We start from the raw sequence: 19490 nt of genomic DNA, 5'->3' as shown, positions 1-19490 counted from the left end.
GGGGGTGCGGGTCCGGGAGCTCCGCCCCGGCAGGGAGCCCGGGTCCGGGACACGCCTCAGCGCGAGCCGTGACGGGCCCGAGCCCCTCAGTCCGCAGCCACGTTCCGGGGCCCCGGCGCTCTGCACCTCGTACAGCGCCCGGGGCTGGCCCTGCCCGGGGCCCTGTATGGCGCAGTTCCTAAGTACGTGCTGCGGTTCCGCACCCTAGTCGCCAGCCCAGGCTCCCGGCGCGGCCCAGGGCTCGGCATCGTCCCGCGGGGACCGCGCTGGAGCGTACCGGGCAGCGCCGTGAGCGAGCCCGCCGTGCAGGTTCCGGGGCAGCGCCGTGTCCAGCCCCGCGCCCTGAATACCTATTCCGCTTATGCAGGCGGTGGCGCTGGCGGCCGGGGCGCGGCGGCAGCTGAGAGGCCCCGAACCCTGGATACCCGCTGAGTTATGCAGGCATCAGAGGGGCGGCGCCGCGCCGTGCGCAGGCAGGGCGGGCTGCGGCAGCGGGCGGGCCGGGTGCGGCGGCGGACGGCGGCGGCGGCACCACCACCACCATGTCGGAGGCGGCGGTGGCGGACACCCGGCGTCTCAACGCCAAGCCGCAGGACCTCACGGACGCGTACGGGCCGCCTAGCAACTTCCTCGAGATCGACATCTTCAACCCGCAGACCGTGGGCATGGGCCGCGCCAGATACACGAGCTACGAGCTGCGGATGCGGGTGCGGCCCTCGCGAGGCCTGCGGGCCCGGGGCGGGTCCTGGGGACCCGGGCGGGGCTGCGCTGCCAGCGGCCGCGAGTACGGCCCGGGGAGGAGCGGCCGCACTCGTTGCGCGGGGCCGGGCCGGGGAGGTCCCGCTGCTCGGGTCGAGCGCGGCCTGCACGGTGGGTGCGGCGGGACCCGGCCAGGGCGGCCCCGGGCGCCGTTCCGGGGGCTCGGAGTGTCCGGGCCTGGGGAGCTGCGCCGCGGGCCCAGCGGTGCCGGGCGGGGCTGGCAGCTTGCCTGCGGCTCTTCGCGGTCCGGGGCTCAAGGTCAGCACCGGGGCTGGCGGGTTTGCAGGGGCCCTTCGGCACGCAGCGAGCGCTGGTGTGCACAGGGACAGGGAGGGTGCTGCCTCAGCAGGCTCCTGCCGCTGTCCCCTCGAGGGTCCATGGCCTGGCACTTGAGCACTGCTGCGTGGTTGCTGAGCAAGGCGTGACTGCATGCAGCTGGGTATCTGAAGCAGGGGAGGAGAAAGGAGTGCTGTCTAAGCAGTATCTCGGGACCTGATCACAGTACAGTCCAGCTACCCCTCCTGGCTCATAAAACACCAGACTGGTTTGGGTTGGAAGGGACCTCATCTAGTTCCAACCCCTGCCACGAGCAGGGACACCTTCCACTAGAGCAGCTTGCTCCAAGCCCCTGTGTCCAACCTGGCCTTGAACACTGCCAGGGATGGGGCAGCCACAGCTTCTCTGGGCACCCTGTGCCAGCGCCTCAGCACCCTCACAGGGAAGAGCTTCTGCCTCAGAGCTCATCTCGGTCTCCCCTCGGGCAGGTTAAAGCCATTCCCCTTGGCCTGTCCCTCCATCCCTTGTCCTAAGCCCCTCTCCAGCTTTTCTGCAGCCCCTTTAGGCACTGGAGCTGCTCTCAGGTCTCCCCTTCAGGAGCCTTCTCTTCTCCAGGCTGACCCAGCCCAGCTCTCTCAGCCTGGCTCCAGAGCAGAGCTGCTCCAGCCCTCACAGCAGCTCCGTGGCCTCCTCTGGCTTCGCTCCAACAGCTCCATGTCCCTCTTGTGCTGTTGCCCCAGAGCTGGATCAGGACTGCGGGGGGGGGGGTCTCTCCAGAGCACAGCAGAGGTCAGGATCCCCTCCCTGAGCTGCTGCTCATGCTCTGGGGATGCTGCCCAGCACATAGGGTTTTCTGGGCTCAAGCACACACTGAAGCCATGTCATGGGGAGCTTCTCCTCAGCCAACACCCCAAGTCTTTCTCCTCAGGCTGCTCCATCCTGTCCCCCCCAGCCTGTGTTTGTGCTGGGGATTGCCCCGACCCAGGGGCAGGACCTTGCCCTTGGCCTTGTTGAACTCCATGAGGTTCACATGGTCCCACCTCTGCAGCCTGTCCAGGTCCCTCTTTATCCCATCCCTTCCCTCCCATGTGTGGATCACACCGCACGGCTTGGTGGTGTGGGCAAACTTGCTGAGGGTGCTTGATCCCACTGTCCATGTCGCCAAGTCAGATTGATCATTTTACAGAGAGCCCGTGATCCAGCCATGTGCAGAGAGGCCGGGCACTTCTTGCAGGGTTCTCTTTCCTGGGCCTTAACCAGGCTCAAGTGGCGACCTCTTCACAGCTCTGCATCTGATAGCGCAAAGAAGTAAAGTTGCGCTTCCCCTGAAACAGACTCCCTTTAGTGTGTCACAGCACTGGTGCTGACTCCTGCTCACAGGGTGATTTAACGGCCAAGTCCCCGGTGCCTTTCAGAATTGGGTTTTTGCCTTTACCTGTTATGACACTTGGTTTCCATCAGCCAGCCAAAGGGTGCCTGGCAGGGGGCAAGGAGAACCTCTTAGTCCCCCCAAACTAGCTCTTGCAGAGACACTTTGAAGGTGGAAAGTGGTTGATTTTATTTCACAGACCTCCTAAGAACATAGTTAAACACGTTGCAGCAGTACCTGTGTTCATCTGGGCGCTGCTTATCAGAAGGTCTGGCTGCTTCTGTTCCTTGGACGTTCTCGGCTGCACTGACGGGGTAAAGGTGAAGTTGCTGTAGCTGTCAGTCTCAAGACAGTGATAGGGGAGGAAGGTGGGAAGTGCTGCATGTTCCTCCAGTGACAGAAGCCAGAGATGGAAAGGCTGCTCTCTTGTTAGGGCAAGCGATCTGTTTCTAGGGAGGACTGTAGCGGGAGATCTGACCTTGAGCAGTTGCTGGGACAAGATTTCCTTCCTTAGCTCTTCCCTGTGAGTGCCAGTGTTGGCTCTGAGGTTCTTCTGCTCTGCAGGCTGGTGTGAAGCTCTCTCATAGATCACTGCAAAAAGGAGTGAACTCGGGGGTAAAGAAAGAAATCGGCCTTCTCTGATTGTGAGCCCTGGTTCCAGCGTGCCCCTGGAGGGGGTGTGCTCCTGAAATAGTCACTTGAGGGGAGGGGGTGGTTCTGAGCAGCCTGGCAAGGACTTGCTTGATTCTGAAGCATTTCAGTGCTTATGTCCTAAATAAAGCAGTTGGGTGTGCTCATGATGCCTCTTTCTCAGGGGGCTTGGTTTTCTATACACAGCTTCAGGTTTCAGTTACATGTTGAAATCCTGTCTGCCTTCCAAAGCAACCTGTACATGAACTGCTTCTCTTTGTTACAGACAAACCTCCCGATCTTCAAGTTGAAAGAGTCGTGTGTGAGGAGACGGTACAGTGACTTCGAATGGCTGAAGAATGAGCTGGAACGGGACAGTAAGGTGAGGCCTGGCTGAGACCTGCCTATTCCTGCAGCCAGGACATATGGGAACAGTTGTAGCAATAATCTTGACCCACCCAGAAGAGAGGCGGTGGTGGTGGGCAGCTCTTGGGGTTTAATCTCTAGCCACATAATGGGGCTGGCGGTGAGTGTCATAGGCAAACCGCTAGCGGATGGCCATTGTGCTGACGGGATGGGTCTGTGCTCTCAGATTGTAGTGCCACCACTGCCTGGAAAAGCTTTGAAACGACAGCTTCCCTTCCGGGGAGACGAAGGCATCTTTGAGGAGTCCTTCATTGAGGAGCGGAGACAGGGACTAGAACAGTTTATTAACAAGTAAGCCCCATGTCCTGCGTTGCTGTGTGCTGCCTTTCCAGCCACGAGGGCCGTGGGTTGGCCGGGAGGGAGCCTGCCCTCAGGTGCCGTGTCTGCAGCCGGGTAATGAAAGCACGGTGCCAAAGCTGTGGGTTCTGCTCAGTGTTCTCTTCTGAGAGTGACAAGGATACGAGAGGACAGCTGTGCTGCAGAGACCCACTGACAGGGTGGCCTGGATTCGGGATGGTGGGGGGAGAAGCACGCTGTGCTCAAGCACTTCTCTCTGGCCCTGCTGACCGGTGACCATGGCCTGAGCCTGGGTGCCTCCAGCTGGCTGCTCTGTGAGGAGGGCAGGGGCGGGGTTCTGCTGGTGGCTCTGCTGACCCCCACATCTAATTTTCTTCCAGAATTGCTGGACACCCCCTGGCACAGAATGAGCGCTGCTTACACATGTTCCTGCAAGAGGAGACTATTGATAGGAACTACGTCCCAGGGAAAGTACGCCAGTAGGAGCACCTGGCAGCGTCTTCCTCCATTCCACCCTCCTTCCTGCAAAAATGACATTTATTTTTACACTAAATCTGTCTTCTCTGAACCAGCTTTTCCTCTCTTGAACCTCCCAGTTTGTTCAGTATTTTCCTCTTTTGTAACTGGCAGCAGCTTGTTCTACTGGGCTGTGGTCTTGGCCTAAAGTATGAAGACTTATGCAAGTGAGTGTGTTGTCCTGTGCCGAGGGGCAGGTGTGGTGTGGAGCAGGAGCTTGCTTATGACGTTATGGTGTAGGAGCTGCCTCTCTCCCTGAACAGGAAGGTATGAGATGACATTCACTCCCCCCTGTCTGTGCAGCCCCCAAGCATCTCTGCAGGAGACTGAAGAATAGCAGTTGTCATGGTCAGGGATCACATCAGGTGTTACGAGTTTTAGTAACTATCCAGAACAGCAAGTAGGTGCCTGGGTGTGTTGGTCTCTCATCCACCCCATTCACCCTGCATGAAACCCCCATTCTTCACTGTATGGAAGTGCTGAGACTTTCCTGGGCAAGGACCTCCTCTAATCCTGCTCTCAGACTCCTGCGTTACGGACCCGTGAGCTGTATCTGTGTTAATCTCCCTCCTTCCTAACGTGCTGCTGGCAGCTCAAGGGGTTTCCATAATGTGTGCTCTCTGTAGGCGTTTTGGTGTGTGGAAGCTGGGGTAGCCTGGGCTGCGGCAGTGTGTGCTGGGGTGCTCTAGTGCGCAGGGTGACCCTACCCTGTGCCCCGGCAACAGAGGGGAGCAGACAGGTCTTGCTGAGGGGCTGATGGGGCTGTTGTGTGGTGGCTGCCGTGGGAGGAACCCAGCGGTGGGGCCTGGGCTGAGGTCCCTTTCACCTCTAGAAAGGGACTGGCAGAAAATGGCCAGTGAGTCCTGGATTAGCATTTGATTGTGCAGCAGGAGGAACGAGGCTTTGCGTGTGTGCTCCCCTGTTCCGCAGGGAGCTAGGCAGTTGTGTGGGAGTGAGGACACGGGACTGGTCAGGAAGGTGTTCAGAGCTAGGGGAACCACGAGGCTGTGACTTGCTGGAGCAGAACCGTCTTTTGAAGGCTCCTCCAGCTATGAGGAGCGGGGTTGGGCCTCAGCTTGGAGGCTGCTCAGGTCAAGGCTGGCTGGTCTGTTAGCGCTTGGTCGCTTTGTGGTGGCCCTTTGTGGTGGCACAGTTGAGACCTTCTCTGAGCACGCGCCTGCAGTGACTGCTCTCCATCCCTGCCGTACAACCCCCGAGGCCTCCTGCACTTCTGGGTTTTCAGTGAGGCACTGGCGCTGATGGGTGGGGGTGGCTCTCAGGGAGGAGCAGAAGTAGCTGATGCCAGGAGGGAGCTGCCCCGAGGGCCCGGGAAGGGCAGTGGGTGCCAGTGGAGGCGGCCGCCCGTGCCTGAATCACGGCTCAGCTCCGGCCCCCTCCTCGTGCCCTCCGTGTCCTGCCCGCCCAGCTGTCTCCATCCCGTCCAGTGTAACGTTCCGTTAGCATTAAACCACTGTGAAGCCACGTCTCTGCCTCGTCTAACGGGCATCTACCGGGGCCGGGGGGGCGCTGCGCGGCGTTGAAGCGGGAGGAGAGAGGTTGGTTCTTCCTGGCAGCAGGGGGCGCCACGGCTGCAGGTATGTGGATGGTCCTCCCGGGCAGCAGGGGGCGCCGTAGCGAGAGGAGCACGGTTGGTCCTCCGGGGCAGCAGGGGGCGCCCCAGCTGCAATGGTGTGGATGGTCCTCCGGGACAGCAGGGGGCGCGGTGGCGGGAGGGGTGCGGGTGTTCCTCCGCGGCGGCAGGGGGCGCGGGGCGCGGGGCCGGTGCGGGATGCGGCGGGCGGACTCGCGGCTGTGCCCGGACCCGCCGCGGGAGGGGAGCGGGGCGCGGTCGCCGCCGTCCTCGCTGTTCCTGAGCTTCTTCGAGCAGGAGTGTCGCGATATCGTCGCGCGCCTGCGCCAGGCCGCCGAGCCCTCGCTGGTGCCGGGCGACCGCAGCGCGCTCTGGCTCGAGTCCGCCGGGTTCGTCACCTCCACGCCGCTGCCGGACTCGCCGCCCGGGAACGATGCGGCCCCGGACGCCGCCGCCGCCGCCGCCCGCCCGCGGTCGCCTGGCCCTGAGGCGGCCGCGGCTCCGACCCCGGCCCGGGGCTCGCCCCGGTGTCTCCCGCCGCGCGCCGCCGGCTCTCGCCCCGCCCGCCCGCAGGCGCTGCCTCGCACAACGGCCCAGCGCGGGGCCGCACAGCAGCTTTGCGGCCGGCAGGGCCCCGCGGCCCGCACCCCGCGGCGCGGCGGCAGGCAGTCCCTGTCCCAGGCACGGGCCTCGCTGGTCCTGCAGCTCCCCAAGGCCGGGAAGGGGCTCGGTGCCCCGGGATCCAATCTCCCGCAGCCCGCAGGTGAGCCGGGTCGGGGGGGAAGGGCCCCCAGCACGGCGGCTGCTTCCGCCGGCCGCGAACCTCTCTCTGTCCCCAGGTACCAAGCTGAGGCCGGTGCCTGAGGCCAAGTCCAGGCTTCAGCACGCCAGCAGGGCTCCGTGGCCGCCGCAGCCTCCGGGCGCTCCCAAAGCCGCCCCCCGGGACAAAGGGACCGAAGGTAACTGCACCTGCGGGGCGCGGGGCGGGGGGGGGGACGACTGGGGCAGGGGCAGAGCCGGGGGGGTCCCTGCGAGCCCAGGAGCACGCCCTGGACTGTGTTACCCTGGCCCGGCACGGGCCGCCGGCAGCCCGGTGGCTTGGAGCCCCACCCGGGGGTGCTGGTGCCCGCAGGTCGGGACGGGCTGCCCCAGGCGCGGGGCGCTTGTAGCTGCTTTGGGGCCTGACGTTTGTGCCTTGTTTGTCCGCTGCAGGTGGTGCCCGCGCCGGAGCGCGCCGGCAGCCCTCCCGGAGGCTCTCCACAGCAGTTCCTACCGTGGCTTCTCGCTCCCGGCTGCGGCCTCTGGGAAAGGCGGCTTCCCCCAAGCGCTTCCACGGTAAGAGTGAGCCTGGGCATGGGCCCGGAGGCTCCCGTGTCACGGGAGGGGGTGCTGCCTTGGGAAGAGCATTCAGGGCAGGGCTGACCCTGAGGGAGGGACAGGAGGGGACAGGGGGTGCTTGGGCTCAGAGCAGGGGCAGCCCCTTTCCCTGGAGAGGCATCCAGCAAAGAGCCTCGGCAGATCTGGTGCTGTGGCTCATCCGTGGGGCAGGGAGCGGCCCTGGGCAGCGCGTGTTGCTGCCAGGGCACTCTGTGAGCAGAGGCTGATGCGCTTTGCTTTCCTTTCCTGCATTCCAGCCACTTCAGGATCGACTACACAGGAGCAGTTGTGCAATAGGACCCAGGAGCTGAGGAAAGATGATGAGAGCAAAGAATGGCTGGTTGGGACCGTCTCAGGAGCAGGTGAGCAGTATTCCATGGTGTGGTCCCATGCGGGAGTAGGGAGCTCGTCCCAAATAGAAGGGAGCCCTTCTGGGGCTTACCAGGCTCCTGACTGCCAAAGGCCTGCAGAAAACCAAGCGTCTTGTGGTCGTGGCACAGGGAGGAGAGTCTGCATTTCTGCATTGGGCTCTGGTGGATTCTCACCTTGTGTTGGGCTGGGCCTGGGGAAACGTGGGCAGGAGCTCAGAGCTGCTGTGAGTTGGGCTGTGCAGGAGGATGTTCTCCCAGCAGCACCTGTATGGGCCAGGCCAGCAGCAGCTCTTGTGCTGGAGGGGCTTGAAGACCTCTGGCTCCCTTGTGCAGGTTCTGCCCCTGGTCTGGAGCAGCAGCGTGGTTGAAGAGGGGCCAGGGGTGGCAGTTTCTAGTGATGATGCTTCTCTCCACAGGTAAGGCTGACCAGACGTGGGTGTACGGGGAGTCCTCTCTTTGTAGTGAGATGCCCCCTGGCCCAGCCCCAGGGGGTGAGGATGCAGTCTCTTCTGAGCAGGTAAGAGCCAGCTGTGACCTGGCAGCACAGGGCACCGCTCAGCCGGTGGTTTGGGTCAGCTCTGCAGGAGGTGGGAGGTGATGGCGCCTGCGGCTGCCAGTTTCTGGATTGGCACCTGAGCTGTTTTAGCCTTTCCGTAGGGTTTGTGCAAGACCTTGTGCATTTGCTGTGGGCTTTGCCCCCTCTCTGCTGCTCAGGGCACTGCAGGCTTCTGCGCGGTTATTTTTTTTCAGAGGTTTTTGAAAGATGCACACCCCCTGTGCCTTGTGATGTCACTTTTAGACCTCCTGATCCATCCCTAGGATGGGGTGAGCAGAGCTTTGCAGCAAAGTGAGGCTCCAGGGTGTGAAATCTCCTACCTGCAGCATGTGTCTGTTTTTTTGCCAGCAGTATTGGGGCTCTTTGCTCTCCTGCCAGGTTGGTTCTTGTGACCCACAGGCACTGGCAGGTGCTCCCTGACAAGTGACCGATGGTCCTTTTGCCAGGCACTGCTGCTGCACTGAGCACCCCTGGCAGTGGGGGGTGCGAGGCCGGGGTGCCGGTTGCGCTGTGCTGGAGCAGGCCCAGGCTCCTGCAGCAGGGGTGAATGTCAGATGGAGCTCTGCTCTGACACACTGAGGGGCTGAGCAGGGCTCCCTAAGCCCAGAGAACTGCTGGGGTGTGTGTGCTGCCTGCAGAGGTACTCCTCCACAGCATGGGCTGTGCTAGAGCTGTGCTGCAGCTTTTAGGGGGTGACCACCCCTGCATCACACTTAGAATCCGCCCTTGCCAGTCTGCAGGTGATCAGCTGTCTCAGGAGCTGAAGCATGTGAAGAGCGAGCTGGAGCGAGTGAAGGGCGAGCTTGGTATGTGGGGCTGGCTGGTTTGGGGGCTGTGGGACACCCTCAATCCAGATGATACTGCCTTCACTTGTGTCTGGAGGCTGGGGCCTGCAGCTCTGTGGGAATAGAATCATGGAATCCCAGACTGGTTTGGATTGGAAGGGACCTTAAAGCTCATTGAATGTGCAACCCCTGCCACAGGCAGGGACCCCTTCCACTGGAGCAGCTTGCTCCAAGCCCCTGTGTCCAACCTGGCCTTGAACACTGCCAGGGATGGGGCAGCCACAGCTTCTCTGGGCACCCTGTGCCAGCGCCTCAGCACCCTCACAGGGAAGAGCTTCTGCCTAAGAGCTCATCTCAGTCTCCCCTCGGGCAGGTTCAAGCCATTCCCCTTGGCCTGTCCCTACAGGCCCTTGTCCAAAGCCCCTCTCCAGGTTTATTGTAGGCTCCCAAATTCTTGGGGCTGGCTTTCCTGGGGTAGAGCAGGGCACCTGCTGCTGCCGGTGGGTCTGGGTGTGGGGTGTTCAGGATGGGCTGGGCACACACCTACTTGCCTCCTGCCTGCAGCTGCCAAGACTGCCCAGTGTGAAGCCTATCGCCAGATGATCTGCTCCTTGCAGGCTCGGCTCAGGGCAGCAGGTATGTTCTCCAGCTGGAGTGAGCCCTTGCCCCAAGTGGGCTGCAGGGATGCTCCAGTGATCCCTTGCCAGGGTAACTGAGGGCTGCTTGGTGGAAGCGGCACGCAGCTCGTGGCCTTCTCTGTGTGGTGGATGCTCAGTGCTGGGAACAGCAGAGCTTTGATGGTGCCTTTGCTCCCCAGGAATCTGTCTGGAAGATGCAGAAGTGGAGGAAAGTGGTGACTCGGGGAGAGCCTCACAGCAGCACATGGGAACAGAGCCATGAGAGCTACTTGTTTGCCCACCTGAGCTGTTGGACAGTGATATGTGAAGCTTTTGAACTAATTTGTTTTACACTCCTTGTATTTAAAATAAAGGTGCCTTTTTGCAGTGAGTGAGGCTTTTGTGTCTCCTGGGGCTGGGCCCTCGTGCTGCCCCTAGTACCTTGTGCTGCCCACTCTTCTCCTGGGCAGACAGGGCAGCTCTGTATCCAGTGGTTCTGGTGGCTGGTTCTGCTCAGCCACACTTGCATGAAGGAGGTGGGTGCTGGTAGATGGAGGCACGGCATGGCTCTGGGAAAGCCCTTCTGGACAAACCCACTGTTTCCATGTGGGATGCTTGGATGTGGTGGTAGCATCCAGGTGTCTGCCTTAAAACTACCTTCATGCTGGATGTGGGAAGAGCCAGTGGTGGCTGATGGCACAATGGGCTTCTGCAGCCACTTAGCTCCTATTTATCATTTCTTAGCTGGTGGGTGCAGGTTTGGGGGAAGCAGCTCTGGGGACTCAGTCCCTTACTGTTCCTCCCTGCCAGTACTGGAGGCCCTGCCCTGCTGCCTTCTCTCTGGCAGGTTGATGCAGTCTGCTTGGTGCACTGCCTCACCTCTGGGTGAGACCCTGGAGACTCTGGCTTGGCTGGAGCTGGCAGCATCCTGAGGGTGGGCTGTGAAGACCAGCCTGCTCCTGCTCCCCGTTACCTCTGGCTGCTGTTCCTGGCTGCCCTGGAATGCAGCCTGTGCCCATTCCAGGGGTGGCTGCAGTGGGATGTTCCATCTGCTCTCCAAGACCTGCTCGGTGCTTGGTTGCCAAGGCAAGCAGCTCTGGTGCACTCTAGTGTGCTGTACCCTCTTTTTACATGCATGTTAAAGAGAACTTGGTGCAGGTACTAAGGGAGACAGCTAGGAAAGGTGCCTCCCTAGATCTGTTTGTAAACAGAGAGGCACGCGTGAGCCAAGTGGCGGTCGGTGGTTGGCTTGGTCACAGTGACCACAAAGTGGTTGAGTTTCAAAGAATTGGTGGTAGGAGGAAAACTGCCATCAAAACTTCGACCCTGGGCGTGGGGAGAGCAGATGGCAGCCTGCTGAAGGAGCTGGTTGGACCCCTGCAGTGTGGGCCCTGGCAACTGGCTTTTGAAGGTATTGGGGAACAGGAATGCTGGTCACTTTTTAAGTGACCGTACAGCCTGGCCTGCAGTGTCTCCAGGGATGGGGCATCCACCACCTCTCTGGGCAGCCTGTGCCAGCATTTTACCAAAGTCTCTTGCTCACGTCCAGCCTCAATCTCCCTCTTTTAGTTTAAACCCATCACCCCTCGTCCTGCTGCAACAGCCCCTGCTGGAAAGTCTCTCCCCATCTCTCTTACAGGCCCTTCCATTGCCTTGAGGTCATTTTGCCGAGTGGAGCCTTTTTGCCTCCCCAGCCCTTGTGTGTGTGCCCGCTGCCCGCTCTGCTCTCACAGCCCTTTGCCTCTGGTGCTGCCCGCGCGGCCCCGGCCGTGGCGCTGGAGCAGAGCCCTGCCCGCGGTGCCGGGCTGGGGCTGGCTGCGGGGGCTGCTCCCGACCCGCGGCCGCTGGGCTGCAGCAGGAGCAGGTCTCTGGCGGCCGCGAAGGACGCTGCCAGCTCCCGGCTGCTCCGCCGAGACGCGTTTCCCGCCGCCCGGCGCCGCCTGTTGCTCTCGGAGCTGAGGCTGGAGCGGGCCTGGGCGATGGGCAGGACCCCCCCGCTGCGGGGGCCGGGGGGCCGGGGCAGGGTCTCCCTCACGGCAGCGGGGCTGGCTCTGCCCTCCCGGCACAGCCGCCTCCTCCATGGCTTTTTCCAGGGAGCACGGCGGATGCTCGTGACAGGCTGAGAGCCGGGATGGAGCAGAGAAGGCTCTGTAAGGGGAGACTGAGATGAGCTCTTAGGCAGAAGCTCTTCGCCGTGAGGGTGCTGAGGCGCTGGCACAGGGTGCCCAGAGAAGCTGTGGCTGCCCCATCCCTGGCAGTGTTCAAGGCCAGGCTGGACACAGGGCCTCGGAGCAACCTGGTCCAGGGAAGGTGTCCCTGCCCGTGGAGGAGCTTTAATGTCTCCTCCAACACAAACCAGTTTGTCATTCTATGCTTCTATGCTGAGCCGTGCTGACCCCCCGCTCCGGTGCCGTTTTGTGCCTCGTTTCGTTAAAAGAACAAACATCAGTGACTGGAGGGCGGCCGAGCACGGGGTACCGGCGGGGCTGGGAGGGGACGGGGCTTGTTCTGCTCGCCCAGCCCTTGCCCCGAAGCGGCGGGCGGGTCTGCGGCGAGCCGGGGGCTCGGGGGCATGGCCGAGCGCCGGTGCCTGTTCCTCATGCTCGGCTGGGGCGCTGCGATCCGGAACCCGGCGGGCGGAGCCCGGTCCACGCTCCAACCCCTTCGGCAGTGGCGGCAGTCCCGGGGCGAGCGGAGCGGAACCGCACCGGTACAAGGCGAGCCGCGCCACCGGTGAGTCGCGGCGGGCGCCTCCGGCGGGCCGGGCGCGGCCTGGCGCAACCGGTGCTGCGCTTGCATCAGCCGCCGCCCGCACGTGCTGTACCGGTCCCCTTCTCCGGGGCAGCGCTGGGCTCCCGGCGGGATGGAGCGTGGCTGGGAGCTCCTCGGGGCTGGAGATACCCTCTCGGGTGCTGAGGGGGGTGGGTCCCGAGGGGGATTGACCGCCCCCGGGTTGCGGCGGGGTGCGGTGAGTACCGGGGTGCGGTGGGTACAGGGGTGCGGTGGGTACAGGGATGCCCCGGGGTGCCGTGGGTACCGGGATGCCTCGGGATGCGGTGGGTACAGGGATGCGGTGGGTACCGGGATGCCCCGGGGTGCGGTCGGTGCCGGTATGCGGTGGGTACTGGGGTGCGGTGGGTGCCGGGATGCGCTGCTTGTCGCCCGACACGTTGCCGCTCTGCCCGCCCGATGCTCTCCCGTCTTTGGTGACAACGTGGCTTCTGAGCGGCTCGGCCAGCTTCCCCGGAGCCACTCGCTTCCCCGACCCCCGCCGCCGCTTGCCCTAGGCGGGCTCCTCTGACGGGTGCTGGGGGTCTGGGTGTTTAACGTGCTCGTTCCAGCGGGCAGCAGGGCCCGCGCCGTGCCTGCTCGGGGCCGTTGGAGCTTTTTTTTGCGGAAGGGCTGAGCAGGATCCCGCTGCCGGCCCCAGCAGAGATCCCCCCGCCCCGATCCCGCGCCCGCAGCGCGCAGAGATGGTTCCTTTCGGGTGTCAGAAATGGTTGAATCCATCCAGCAACACTGGGGAGGGCGGCAGAGCCCTCTGGGCACTTGGTGCTCCCTTGAAACCTGTCCCAGAGCTTCACATGGGCTGGGACGGCTCCTTGGGCTAGAACTGAACAGGGATTGCAGTGTGTGCCAGCAGAGAAGGTTTCGCAGAATCCCAGACTGGTTTGGGTTAGAAGGAGCCTTAAAGCTCCTTCAGCTCCAACCCCTGCCATGGGCAGGGACACCTTCCACTGGACCAGGTTGCTCCAAGCCCCTGTGTCCCACCTGGCCTTGAACACTGCCAGGGATGAGGCAGCCACAGCTTCTCTGGGCACCCTGTGCCAGCGCCTCAGCACCCTCACAGGGAAGAGCTTCTGCCTAAGAGCTCATCTCAGTCTCCCCTCGGGCAGGTTAAAGCCATTCCCCTTGGCCTGTCCCTGCAGGCCCTTGTCCAAAGCCCCTCCAGGTTTCCTGCTGCCCCTTTAGGCACTGGAATCTATAAGGTCTGCCCAGAGCCTTTGGTTTGCTGGTTATGGGAAAGCCAAGCTGATGGCTGCCAATTCAAACCCCATAATCCCCCTCAGAGGAAAAGGGTCACAAGCTTATCCCCTTGTATACTGATACTGATACACACAGCTTGGTGTCAGGGCAGCCAAGTCCAGCACTAGCTCGAGTGTGTTTTGTTTCCTAGGGGAGGGAGCAGGGGGCAGGGAGAAGGTGCTGGTGGGTGGGTGGTACTGGGAACAGGATACCAGCCATGGCTGTGGGCACTGGGAGGCTGCAGCTCACTTCACCCTGTGCCAGGTGCCTGGCCTGTAGGGTGCTCATCTCCCAGCAGCTTTTGGGCACACATGGCTGCTGTGAGCGAAGGGATGTTGCACAGGAGAGCTGCAGCCTGTGGAGCACGCGAGGGATGTGCTCCGGTGCCGGCGCTGTGTGTGTGGCCACGCAGCCCTGCCGAGGGCGTAGCATGGATGCTGGGAGCGAAGGAGGAATGGCCACATCCCAGTGAGTCAGCCAAACCCTCCTCTGGAGGAATGCTGCTCCTCTGTGCCACTGCTGCTGTGTGTGCCCACGCGCCGGGCCAGAGGGATGCGCCAGCAGCAAGTCTGGGCTGAGGGATCTCCAGGCAGCCAAATCTGTGGGGAGTTGCTGGGAGACAGTGGGCGAGCCCTGGGATGTGCCCGGGGGCCATGTGGTGGGGCCCACGCAGTGCTTGTGCAATGAGCCTGGTCTCCCCCATGGGCTCACCGGGTTCAGCCCTGGCTTGCTGCGCACGTGGGGTACACACAGCACCGGTCTCTGCCCCACCAGCGTGGCAGGGCTCAGTGCTGACTGGTCACCTGGGAGGAGGCACCGCCGCAGTGGGCACAGCGTGGGTCCTGCAGGACACTGAGCTTCACGCTCCTATGGTCCCTTCTGCAGGGGCTTCGAGCAGCTGAGCACCACCCACGAGAGGACTTTGAGGGAAAAATGAGCAGTGTTGGGAAGAAGCTGATCCGCCGGCGCGTGGTGGATCTGAGCTCCGAGGACACGCGTTTCGCTCGCTGCCTCTCCACGCTGGACCTCATAGCCCTGGGAGTTGGCAGCACACTGGGGGCTGGCGTGTACGTGCTGGCTGGGGAGGTGGCCAAGGATATGGCTGGTCCCTCCATCGTCCTCTGCTTTTTGGTGGCTGCTCTCTCATCGGTACTGGCCGGACTCTGCTATGCAGAGTTTGGGGCCCGCGTCCCCAAGACTGGCTCTGCCTACCTCTACAGCTACGTCACCGTTGGCGAGATCTGGGCTTTCACAACTGGCTGGAACCTCATTCTCTCCTATGTGATAGGTGTGGGACTCGGCTGAGTGCTGGCACGTGTGCTTGGGCTCCTTCCAGCACCGCACTGGCAGTGTGGGGGGCTTGTGGGCCAGCATGTGGTGCTGTGGGTGCTGGTTGTGGGGTGGGATCAGTGGGGAGGTGGGTGCTGGGGTGGCTGGTGCTGCTCCGTCCTGGGCTCAGACTGATGCATGGATTTGCCATTGAGCAGGTACGGCCAGCGTGGCTCGAGCCTGGAGCGCGGCGTTTGACAACATCATTGACAACCACATCTCCAACTTCTTCACAAACAAGACCACACTGCACCTGCCAGGGGTGCTGGCCGAGCGCCCGGACTTCTTTGCCCTGATCCTGATTGGGATGCTCACTGGTGAGTGCACAGGGGCTGCTCTAGGGCACTGCAGGTGGTGGCACAGGGGCCCAGGAGGTCCCTGCTCACCCGTTCCATCCCCGCAGCGCTGCTCGCCTTCGGCGTCAACGAGTCTGCCATCGTGAACAAAATCTTCACGGCGATGAACCTGGTGGTGCTGGGCTTTGTCATCATCGCTGGCTTCGTGAAGGGAGATATCAAGAACTGGCAGCTCTCAGAGGAGGACTACATCAACCTCTCGTACCTGCAGCCACTGGTCAAGTAAGGAGAGCAACAGTGCCATGCCAGAGTCTGGCACAGGGCTGGCACTGGCCCTGCAGTCCGTGAACCCCATGGCAGCTGCTCTCCTCCCTCCTTTCCAGGAAAGCAGACTTCGGCTCCGGTGGGTTTGTCCCCTTTGGGCTGGAAGGGATCCTGACTGGTGCTGCCACTTGTTTCTACGCCTTTGTGGGCTTTGATTGCATCGCCACCACAGGTACTGCCGCGGGCAAGCGCAGCTGCCAGGGGCCTGCGGGGAGGATGCTCCATGGCGTGGGAAACAGCCTGTCCTGCTGCTCCTGCGAGGTTTCCCTATCCCCAGCTGGGCCGGCATACAAGGGCTCACAGGAAAAAGGGCTCCCCACAGTGCCCGGGGTGGGAGCAGGGCTGCACCCTGCCTCTGCAGGCAGCTCCAGGACAGCGGGAGCCTTCCTGCTGCCAAGCCGAGGCCGCGCCAGCGCTGGGAATTGCTGTAGTCTCCGGGTTATTTCCCAGCCCCGTGCAGCATCTTTTGGGACTGAGTGAGCTCCGCAGGGCCCACACTGCCCCGAGGGCTCCGCCATCCCCCCTGTCCTCCCAGGAATCTGCTTCGTGGGTGGCTGGTACAGGCTGTCCTGCCTGAGCCCCTGCCGGTGCCTCCCGCCCCGGGCTGCCCAGCGGCCACCCCTGCCCCTCGTGCGCGGGTCACGGAGCCCTGGCAGGAGCACGGTGCCTCAGGGCTGCTCGCTGTGCCCACACGCACAGGGGTCTGTGTTCAGACCCCCCCTCTCCAGCAGCCCCTGCCTGCTGCTGGTCAGCCCCACGCTGCTGCGAACGGCCACGCTGCGGCTCTGACCCTGGGGCTGTGCTGTGGAGCGGGGACCGATGCTGCCTCATGTATTCACACAGGGGAGGAAGCCAAGAACCCCCAACGCTCCATCCCCATTGGCATCATCGTGTCCCTCCTCATCTGCTTCGTGGCCTATTTCGGGGTCTCTGCAGCTCTGACCCTCATGGTGCCCTATTTCCTCCTGAACAAGAAGAGCCCCTTGCCTGAGGCTTTCAAGGCAGTGGGCTGGGAGCCCGCCCGGTACGCTGTTGCTGTTGGCTCACTCTGTGCCCTCTCCACCAGGTAGGGCTGGCTCCATCCCCGGCATGGCACGGGGACCAGCAACACGTGCCCCACTGGGGCTGGGGGTTCTGCTGTCCAGACACAGAGCTGGTCCCATCCCTGTGGACAGCTTGCCTGGCAGCCCCTGAGCCATTTCTTCCCTCTGCAGCTTGTTGGGCTCCATGTTCCCTATGCCTCGTGTGATCTATGCCATGGCGGAGGATGGGCTGCTCTTCAAGTTCCTGTCCAGCATCAACAGCCGCACAAAGACCCCTCTGTCAGCCACCATCACCTCGGGGCTCCTTGCAGGTACGGCTCCCAGCTGCTGCCCCACAGTCGGTGCCGTGGTGCTCTGGAGTTGTGCTCATGCCACACGTTCTCATTGCAGCCGTGATGGCCTTCCTGTTCGACCTGAAGGACCTGGTGGACCTCATGTCCATCGGCACGCTGCTGGCCTACTCCCTGGTGGCAGTGTGTGTGCTCATCCTCCGGTGGGTGCCTCCTCTCCTGTGCTGGTGCGCGGGGTCCGTGTGCCTTGCGTTGAGCCTGGGTTGCGGCCACAGCTTTTTCCTGGGGGATGCAGCCAGGGGAAGTATCAAGGCCCCAGGGTGGAGGCTGCTCAGAGGGGGTGACTGTAGTGAGGTGGGGTTGGTCTCTGCTCCCAAGGAACAAGGAATGGGACAAGAGGAACCGGCCTCAAGCTGCACCAGGGCAGGTTTAGATGGAGCTGAGGAACAATTCCTGCCCCAGAGGGTGCTCAGGCATTGGAACAGGCTGCCCAGGGCAGGGCTGCAGTCACTGTCCCTGTGAGTGTTCACACCCCGTGGAGACGAGGCTTCAGTGCCATGGGTTAGGGGTGGCCTTGGCAGGGCTGGGAATGGTTGGACTGGAGGAGCTGAAAGGGCTTTTCTACCTTAGTTTTCTGAGATTCTGAGAGCCTGTGCAGTGTCTCTGGGCACATCCATGGAGTCACAGGGCTGCTGCCAGAGTAGCACCTAGGGCTGCAGGAGCAGGAGGGGTATGAGGGTGCTGCCCACCGTCCCCCCAGGCTCTGCTGCACTTCTCCCCTGTGTTCAGGTACCAGTCTGGGCAGCTGAACTCCCCGAAGCCTATGGAAATGCTGGAGCGGAACGGGAATGAGGAGGAGAGGGTGATCATGAACCCGACCGTCACCACCACCAGCGCCCAGCAGAAGGAGACGCTGTCCCTGGCGATGCTCTTCAACCCTCCCACGGACACCCCCACTGCGCTCTCGGGGCGCATCGTCTATGTCTGCGTGTCGCTCATAGGTGTGTGCGGGAGCCGGCACCTGAAGCGCTCGTCTGCCAGGGCTGGGGCTCCGCAGAGCCAGGAGGGGACCGTGCGCATGTCAGGAGGAGGAGAGGGGCTGGGCAGCCCTGACTGCCAGCCCCCGTGCGCAGTGCCAGCAGGCACCGGACCCACTGAGCAGGGTGCCAAGCGCAGGGCGTTGCTGGGGTTCGGGGTGCACGCAGGCTGATGGAAGACATGGCTGCTGAGCCAGGCATGTGCAGGTGGTCCCTGTGACTTGCCTGGCCCAGCTGGCACCCAGTAAGGTGGCCTCAAGTCCCCGAGAGCACTCGGGCTCAGCCAGCGAGGTTTGATCCATCCAACAGCGTTTAATTGTGCAGCCAGGCCTGGCAACACTTCAGACCTGGGTCTGAGCTCAGCCACATGCAGGCTCCCCTCCTTCCTCCAGCAAAGCCCCTTCCTGAGGCTTTGGGGTGGGTGCAGGAGGCAGCACATGCTGGACCTGACCGGGAGCAGTGGGTGCCTCAGCCCTGCCACTGGTGAGGCTCAGGGTCCCACGTGCTGTGCAGCCCCTGACTGCTCCCTCTCTTGCAGCCACGCTGATCACCATCATCTGCGTGGTGCTGACCCTCGAGGTATCGGCACTGAAGGCTGGCAGCGTGGGCTGCATTGTGGCACTGGCACTGCTCATCGCGGCCCTGCTCGTTCCCACCATCATCATTTGGAGGCAGCCACAGAGCAACACGCGGTTGAACTTCAAAGTGAGTGCAGCCCCCAGCAGCTCAGCACCCCCATGGGTCCTGCAGGATTTGGGCCATTGCAGGGTCTGCCAGGGCTTGCGGCAGTGTCAGGTACCGTGTCTTGTCCCTTGCAGGTACCTTTCCTCCCCCTCCTGCCAATTTTCAGCATCTTTGTGAACATCCTGCTGATGGTACAGCTGAGTGCTGGTACTTGGGTACGGTTTGCTGTCTGGATGGCCGTGGGTAGGTGTCCTGCAGAGGGGAGTGCGGTGCCTGCCGGGTCTCCCCTGCACTGCACATTTCATTGTGGAAACTCCTGCAGGTTTTATGATTTACTTTGGCTATGGGATCCGAAACAGCGTGGAAGGGAAAACTGCGGAGGAAACCTGCGCCGCAGGAGAAAAGCCTCTGCACCAGCCTGCACTGAACTCTGGCCCCAGCGCTGCTGCAGTCTGAGGGACCAGGCACCGGCACTCCGAGGACCTCGGCCAGTATTCCCGCTTTGAGATACGGTACATCCATCCCCCCTCCCACAGGAGCAAGTCCCAAGAGCCAGGACCAGGGAGCCAGGTCATGTATTGCGCATTCCCCTCTCAGAGTACAGGTACCAGAGATGAGCTCCTGGTCTGCTCCCCCCATCCCTGCTGAGGGCAGTGACAAGGGTGCGGCTCTGTTTGTGCTGTCTGTCTATGTGGCTATGGTCAACACCTCCTCTCTGTGCTTTCCATGCGCCAGGCTGTGCAACAAGGCCTGGGGCCGCTCATTCTGGTACTGCCCAGTGCTCCCCGGCAGCACCGAGCTCAGCTTGTGAATCCATCTCTTGTGCCATCCCATAGAATCATGGAATAGTTAGGGTTGCAAAGGACCTTAAGATCATCCAGTTCCAACCCC

The 19490-nt window shown here is 62.5% G+C and overlaps 3 protein-coding genes across 3 annotated transcripts; all 3 read left to right on the top strand.

Annotated features, from left to right (window-relative positions):
- Positions 1-305: 305 nt before the first annotated feature.
- On the top strand, positions 306-4330 carry SNX12 (sorting nexin 12). Its single transcript, XM_061446317.1, has 4 exons — positions 306-707; positions 3321-3416; positions 3627-3751; positions 4138-4330. The coding sequence occupies exons 1-4, from the start codon at positions 543-545 to the stop codon at positions 4238-4240; spliced, it is 489 nt and encodes a 162-aa protein (XP_061302301.1). The 5' UTR covers positions 306-542; the 3' UTR covers positions 4241-4330.
- Positions 4331-5876: 1546 nt separating this feature from the next.
- LOC133265641 (collagen alpha-1(I) chain-like) lies at positions 5877-9957 on the top strand. The gene is made up of 8 exons (XM_061446388.1): positions 5877-6627; positions 6704-6823; positions 7077-7199; positions 7508-7603; positions 8029-8129; positions 8902-8974; positions 9518-9589; positions 9771-9957. The coding sequence occupies exons 1-8, from the start codon at positions 5877-5879 to the stop codon at positions 9851-9853; spliced, it is 1419 nt and encodes a 472-aa protein (XP_061302372.1). The 3' UTR covers positions 9854-9957.
- Positions 9958-12160: 2203 nt separating this feature from the next.
- Positions 12161-19219, top strand: SLC7A3 (solute carrier family 7 member 3). The gene is made up of 12 exons (XM_061446315.1): positions 12161-12538; positions 14482-14884; positions 15084-15242; positions 15329-15503; positions 15605-15717; positions 16389-16611; positions 16760-16899; positions 16979-17081; positions 17668-17879; positions 18454-18620; positions 18734-18842; positions 18922-19219. The coding sequence occupies exons 1-12, from the start codon at positions 12434-12436 to the stop codon at positions 19053-19055; spliced, it is 2043 nt and encodes a 680-aa protein (XP_061302299.1). The 5' UTR covers positions 12161-12433; the 3' UTR covers positions 19056-19219.
- The last annotated feature ends 271 nt before the right edge of the window (positions 19220-19490 follow it).

This window comes from Pezoporus flaviventris, unplaced genomic scaffold, assembly GCF_033815535.1.
Source record: "Pezoporus flaviventris isolate CSIRO_AGI_PZ_B2104156 unplaced genomic scaffold, CSIRO_AGI_Pfla_v1 ptg000005l, whole genome shotgun sequence".
NCBI classification, from domain to species: domain Eukaryota; kingdom Metazoa; phylum Chordata; class Aves; order Psittaciformes; family Psittacidae; genus Pezoporus; species Pezoporus flaviventris.
Note: the sequence above shows the minus strand (reverse complement) of the source record. Positions and strands in the feature narration are given on the sequence as shown.

Excerpts from the sequence above, each read along its gene's own strand:
- SNX12 (XM_061446317.1), top strand. The coding sequence starts at position 543 with ATGTCGGAGGCGGCGGTGGCGGACACCCGGCGTCTCAACGCCAAGCCG. Across the intron at positions 3,417-3,626 it reads AGCTGGAACGGGACAGTAAG|ATTGTAGTGCCACCACTGCC; the intron begins GTGAGGCCTGGC and ends CTGTGCTCTCAG. Across the intron at positions 3,752-4,137 it reads CTAGAACAGTTTATTAACAA|AATTGCTGGACACCCCCTGG; the intron begins GTAAGCCCCATG and ends ATTTTCTTCCAG.
- LOC133265641 (XM_061446388.1), top strand. The coding sequence starts at position 5,877 with ATGGTCCTCCCGGGCAGCAGGGGGCGCCGTAGCGAGAGGAGCACGGTT. Across the intron at positions 7,200-7,507 it reads TTCCCCCAAGCGCTTCCACG|GATCGACTACACAGGAGCAG; the intron begins GTAAGAGTGAGC and ends CAGCCACTTCAG. Across the intron at positions 8,130-8,901 it reads ATGCAGTCTCTTCTGAGCAG|TCTGCAGGTGATCAGCTGTC; the intron begins GTAAGAGCCAGC and ends CGCCCTTGCCAG.
- SLC7A3 (XM_061446315.1), top strand. The coding sequence starts at position 12,434 with ATGGAGCGTGGCTGGGAGCTCCTCGGGGCTGGAGATACCCTCTCGGGT. Across the intron at positions 12,539-14,481 it reads CCGGGTTGCGGCGGGGTGCG|GGGCTTCGAGCAGCTGAGCA; the intron begins GTGAGTACCGGG and ends TCCCTTCTGCAG. Across the intron at positions 17,880-18,453 it reads TGTCTGCGTGTCGCTCATAG|CCACGCTGATCACCATCATC; the intron begins GTGTGTGCGGGA and ends CCTCTCTTGCAG.